At 45.1% G+C, this 6,000-nt stretch overlaps 1 protein-coding gene across 1 annotated transcript in view; it reads right to left on the reverse strand.

The window, feature by feature from the left end:
* The window catches only part of LOC136620356 (homeobox protein 2-like), a 99,303-nt gene extending 96,038 nt beyond the window's left edge, over nucleotides 1–3,265 (reverse strand). The window contains exons 1-6 of the mRNA XM_066595115.1: nucleotides 2,944–3,265; nucleotides 2,461–2,529; nucleotides 2,125–2,196; nucleotides 1,384–1,647; nucleotides 1,236–1,271; nucleotides 869–940 (exon numbers count right to left, since the gene is read on the reverse strand). Coding sequence (XP_066451212.1) covers nucleotides 869–940; nucleotides 1,236–1,271; nucleotides 1,384–1,647; nucleotides 2,125–2,196; nucleotides 2,461–2,529; nucleotides 2,944–3,265 — 835 coding nt within the window. The remainder of the gene's footprint in view (nucleotides 1–868; nucleotides 941–1,235; nucleotides 1,272–1,383; nucleotides 1,648–2,124; nucleotides 2,197–2,460; nucleotides 2,530–2,943) is intronic.
* Nucleotides 3,266–6,000: the final 2,735 nt, after the last annotated feature.

The raw sequence follows: 6,000 nt of genomic DNA on the forward strand, positions 1-6,000 counted from the left end.
AGGTTGTTTTTTAATGACAAAAAGGTAAACAAAAGAACTTCACAATTTTGCAACGCGTTTCGGTGCCCATATAGCACCCTTTTCAAGCATGACTTAACAGACTTATATCACTGAATATATAACAAGTTCTGAAACATTAACAGGAAGTAAGACGGTGGGAGAGGAAGAGTGTTTTAGCTCCAAGGCTATCTTAGTTTGCGTTCCGTAGTCAGCTGGAGATGCAAGGGACGCCATATCTCAGGCAGGAGACGGGAGTGGAGCAGGGGAGGGAGGCCTTGTGTCACCGGGACGCGGCGCACAGTAAGACCTCTCAGATCATTGCACTGAGGACGACGGAGGAGCGTGCACCGTAGTGGCGAGGGGCAGGAGGTCTCTGTCACATCACCGGTAAGCGACACGCGTGTCTATCTACTGGGCCGTTACACAGATCATGGGTGTGAGCACCACCATAGCAGGGGGCAGGGAAAGCTGATGCCATCCCCCATTGTGACGACGTACCCACAACTGAACAAGGAAAACATTAACCCTAAATCACTAAACAAATTTTCAAGTTACCCTTTCACTACATATTAGTCTCACAGAGTAACAAAATTAAACGTTAATATTTTATTTATCATATTTATTAGTGAAAAAGTAACTTATATGAAAGGAGATTTATTAAATTTAACTAAAAACTATCAAACGAAATAAATTTATTACTTGCAGTCGTTGAAAAGTGGAACAGTGTGTCCGCCGCTTATAGCCTTGCTGCAGCAGTGGCATGAGAACTTGGTCATCCTGGGCTTCTGGTATGGACAATATCCACAAATAAACAAATGGTGAAAAATTGTGAATTCTCTATGTGTCACCTCACAAGATCACCCCTTACGGGCTTTGTTGGGATTTTGTGGCAGCCAATTAATGAGCTGTTCTAGGAGGTCCAGCATCTCCCGTGACACTTCTGGAAATAAGAAAAGAGGTATAAGATTAGTTTTGAGACTTGCTTTCCTATGCTAGAAGGTCCTTCTAAAATGGGTTTCCTGTCTTGTTTTTCCTCTGATGACCTCTCCTCCGATAGGCCATCAGTATTTGATGGACAGGGGTCCGCTGCTCAGAAACCCCTTTCATCAGCTGATCGTCTGGCCCACTGCAGTGACAGCAGCATCAACGGACATTGGAGGAAGTGGGAGCGCCGGCTTCACAACCCATGAAATAAGTACCTACTTTTACTTTTGGCTTTCCGCATCCAAGGATACCTCTCCTCGGGTCATCCGGCAGCACTGCTGACAGTTCTGGAAAAGAGTAGTTGGAAAATAAGGTTATGGTTTTTGAAAGTGGGGGTGGAAAAATGAAAGTTTATGCTTCCATAGCTGACACTGTTGTTGCCGCTTTTGGTGTTGCTACCACCGCTGTTGTTTCCATGGCTGACGTTGTTACCACTATTGTCACTGTTGTTTCCATAGCTGACACTGTTGTTGCCGCCGCTGTTGGTGTTCTTGTCACCACTGTTGTTTCCACGGCTGACACTGTTGTTGGCGCCACTGTTAGTGTTGTTGCCGCCACTATTGTTTCCACAGCTGCCGCTATTGTTGCTGCCGCTGTTGGTGTTGTTGCCACTACTGTTGTTTTCAACAGAAATCTCCCGCAGGATCTGCCGCAGCATCCGCACTGGGATCGCGGGGGATTTACTGGGCAATATCCGTTATTTTTTAAAATTCTCTCTCCTTTTTCACAGTTAGGATAATTTTTAACAACACAGAAAATCCCTTTAAAGTTAACCCTTAAATGACCAATCACATAAACGTATGTCATTGAGCTGTAGGGCGAGTATGGAACAAGCTCGGTAGTCATGCTTGCTTTATACCTGGCTGCTACCAGCTAATTCCTATAGCTGACATCTGCTGACTATAGCCACAATCAGAGCTGGCCCCCATCATGGCCATTTATCTACTTAGATGCCGCAGCCTATATAATCTCTCTATATAAGCTCTAGCGCTGGTATAACTGCGTCCCTTCTCTAACTGACATGCGTCTATAGAAGAGTTCCCCTATTAGACACAGCCCGTCACTACTGCCCAGTTTTATACTGTGTAGATGGCCGCTATGAGAATTCTCTATGTGTTTCCTCACAAGATCACCCCTTACGGCTTTTGTTGGGATTTTCTGTCAGCCAATTAATGAGCTGTTCTAGGAGGTCCAGCATCTCCTGCGATACTTCTGAAAATAAGAAGAGAGGTATACAGTTTAGTTTTAAGACTTGCTTTCTTATGGTAGAGGGTCCTTCTAAAAAGAGTTTCCTGTCCTGTTTTTCCTCTGATGACCTATCCTCCGATAGGCCATCAGTATTTGATGGACAGGTATTCGCTGCTCATAAACCCCATCCATCAGCTAATTGTCTGGCCCACTGCAGTGACAGCGGCATCAGCGGACATTGCGTGAAGTGGGAGCGCCGGCTTCACAACCCATGAAATAACTACCTACTTTTACTTCTGGCTTTCCGCATCCAAGGGTACCTCTCCCCGGGGTCATCCGGCAGCGCTGCTGACACTTCTGGAAAAGAGAAGTCATTTATACAGTGTTGAATAATAAATGGTACTGGTGAAAAATACAACTGCAAAAACAGCCCCCATGTAGCTTCACGTAGTCGGAAAATAAGGTTATGGTTTTTGAAAGTGGGGATGGAAAAATGAATGTTTATATTTCCATGGCTGACACTATTGTTGCCGCTTTTTGTGTTGTTACCACCGCTGTTGTTTCCACGGCTTACGTTGTTGTTGCAGCCACTGTCCCTGTTGTTTCCACAGCTGATACTGTTGTTGCTGCCGCTGTTGTTGTCGCCACTGTTGTTTCCACAGCTGATACTGTTGTAGCTGCCACTGTTGTTGTCGCCACTGTTGTTTCCACAGCTGACACTGTTGTTGCTGCCGCTGTTGTTGTCGCCACTGTTGTTTCCACAGCTGACACTGTTGCTGCTGCTGTTGTTGTCGCCACTGTTGTTTCCACAGCTGACACTGTTGTTGCTGCTGCTGTTGTTGTCGCCGCTATTGTTTCCACAGCTGACACTCTTGTTAGCGCCGCTTTTAGTTTTGTTGTCGGCACTGATGTTTCTATGGCTGACGCTGTTGTTGCCACAGTTGTTGGTATTGTGGCCGCCACTGTCGCTGTTTTCACGGCTGACACTTTTGTTGCTGCCGCTGTTGTTTCCACTACTGCTGCTATTGTTGCTGTTGGTGTTGTTGCCACTGCTGTTGTTTTCAACAAAAATCTCCCGCAGGATCCGTCGCATCATCCGCACTGGGATCGCGGGGATTAACAGCAATATCCGTTATTATTTTTTAAGATTCTCTCTGCTTTTTCACAGTTAGGATAACTTTTAAGCACACAGAAAATCCCTTTAAAGTTAACCCTTAAATAACCAATCACATAAAGGTGTGTCATTGATCTGTAGGGTGAGATTACATTGTTTTATACTGTGTAGATGGCCACTATGAGAAGTCTCAAGGTGTCACCCCATAAGATCACTACTTATGGCTTTTGATTGGATTTTCTGGCAGCCAATTAGGGTGCTGTTCTAGAAAGTCCAGCATCTCCAGTGACACTTCTGGAAATAAGAAGAGATGTATACACTTTAGTTTTAAGACATGCTTTTTTATAGTAGAGGGACCTTCTATAAAGAGTTTCCTGCCCTGTTTTTTCACTGATGACCTATACTCCGATAGGCCATCAGTATTTGATGGACGGGGTCCGCTGCTCAGAAATCCCTTTCATCAGCTGATCGTCTGGCCCACTGCAGTGACAGCAGCATCAGCGGACATTGGAGGAAGTGGGAGCGCCGGCTTCACAACCCATGAAATAACTACCTACTTTTACTCCTGGCTTTCCGCATCCAAGGATACCTTTCCTCGGGTCATCCGGCGGCGCTGCTGACAGATGTGGAAAAGAGAGGTAATTTATACAGTGTTGAATATTAAATGGTACTGGTGAAAAATACAACAATAGGGTTATGGTTTTTGAAAGTGGGGATGGAAAAATAAAAGTTTATGTTTCCATGACTGACACTGCTGTTGCCACTTTTGGTGTTGTTACCACCGCTGTTGTTTCCACGGCTGACACTGTTGTTGGTTAGTTGTTAGTTTTGTTGCCGCCACTGTCACTGTTGTTTTCACAGCTGACACTGTTGTTGGCGCCGCTGGTAGGTTTGTTGGCGCCACTGTTGTTTCCATGGCTGATGCTTTTGTTGCCGCTGTTGTCGGTATTGTTGCCACTACTGTCACTGTTTTCACGGCTGACACTGTTGTTGCTGCCACTGTTAGTGTTGTTGCCGCTGACCTTAGTGTTGTTGCTGCTGCTATTGTTGGTGTTGCTGCGAATGCCGTTGTTTTCAAAAGAAATCACCAACAGGATCCGCCGCAGCATGCGCACTGGGATCGCGGGGGATTTACAGGGCAATATCCGTTATTTTTTAAAATTCTCTCTTCTTTTTCATAGTTAGGATAATTTTTAAGCACACAGAGAATTCCCTTAAAGTTAAAGGGGTTGTCCCGCGCCGAAACGGGTTTTTTTTTTTTTTCAACAGCCCCCTGTTCGGCGCGAGACAAACCCGATGCAGGGACTTAAAAAAAAAAAAACGCACAGCGCTTACCTGAATCCCCGCGCTCCGGTGACTTCTTACTTACCGGTTGAAGATGGCCGCCGGGATCTTCTCCCTCGGTGGACCGCAGGGCTTCTGTGCGGTCCATTGCCGATTCCAGCCTCCTGATTGGCTGGAATCGGCACGTGATGGGGCGAAGCTACACGGAGCCGCTCTCTGGCACGAGCGGCCCCATTCAGAAAAGAAGAAGACCGGACTGCGCACGCGCGTCTAATCTGGCGATTAGACGCTGAAAATTAGACGGCACCATGGAGACGAGGACGCCAGCAACGGAACAGGTAAGTGAATAACTTCTGATAACTTCTGTATGGCTCATAATTAATGCACAATATACATTACAAAGTGCATTAATATGGCCATACAGAAGTGTATAGACCCACTTGCTTTCGCGGGACAACCCCTTTAACCCTTTAATGACCAATCACATAAACGTGCGACTGTAGGGTGAGTATGGAACAAGCTCGGTAGCCATGCTTGCTTTATACCTGGCTTGAACCAGTTTAAGTGGAACCAGCTGTAAGTCACTTTAACCAGACTCACAGTTCAACACATTGTAACCATTCTGAATACTTTGGTAATACACTTCATAACACTCAGTAACACGGACTGTGAAATTTGGGAACGCTGTATCGGCTTGCCAGTCTTTTCATTATCAAATCCGTTCTCTAAACTGCTCAGATTAACGCAACCTTCTGAAACATCAATGGTTCTAGCGACACACTCTCAGATTTACTGCCCATACGGGATTCAACAGACACTTTGTATTCTTAATTTCTTTGTGTTTGCTGTCTCTTTACCCACTCATCCGGGCTGGTACACGCTCTCTACAGATCACACTGATCAGCACTCAGTGTCTCTACAGGTTAAGGCTCCGCATCTACAGCAGCTCATTAAAGCGTCCGCAGGGGCCACAACAAAACTCTTTTCCATCCGCACGCTCACACATAGTCCCCAGTTATACAGTGAGGGCTCTTTCACATGAACATAAATATACAGCGTATTACACAGTGAATAAAACAGTGATTACAGTGGGTTTATTCCAGTGTGCGTATTTCAGTCACATAAGAAAAATCGAAGCATTTCTTATTTTAGTGTATATTATGTACCAAAATAACCCATATTAAACTGAAATCATTGGGAATATTCTTTCAGGGTTTTTTTTACATGCACAATACGCAGAAAATATGCACATTTCAGTCACATAACTACGCTACCTATTTACACAACTGAAATACATATATGCCCATGTGAATGAGCCCTAACCCATAGACGTCCTCACGCTTTCCTAGTACACAAATGCATCTATGTCAGTAAGTCACATTATATACATTAGGTTAGATTCCCACATTTCCCCTTACAGTCTCTTCTGT

This window comes from Eleutherodactylus coqui, chromosome 1 (genome assembly GCF_035609145.1).
Source record: "Eleutherodactylus coqui strain aEleCoq1 chromosome 1, aEleCoq1.hap1, whole genome shotgun sequence".
Taxonomy (NCBI): domain Eukaryota; kingdom Metazoa; phylum Chordata; class Amphibia; order Anura; family Eleutherodactylidae; genus Eleutherodactylus; species Eleutherodactylus coqui.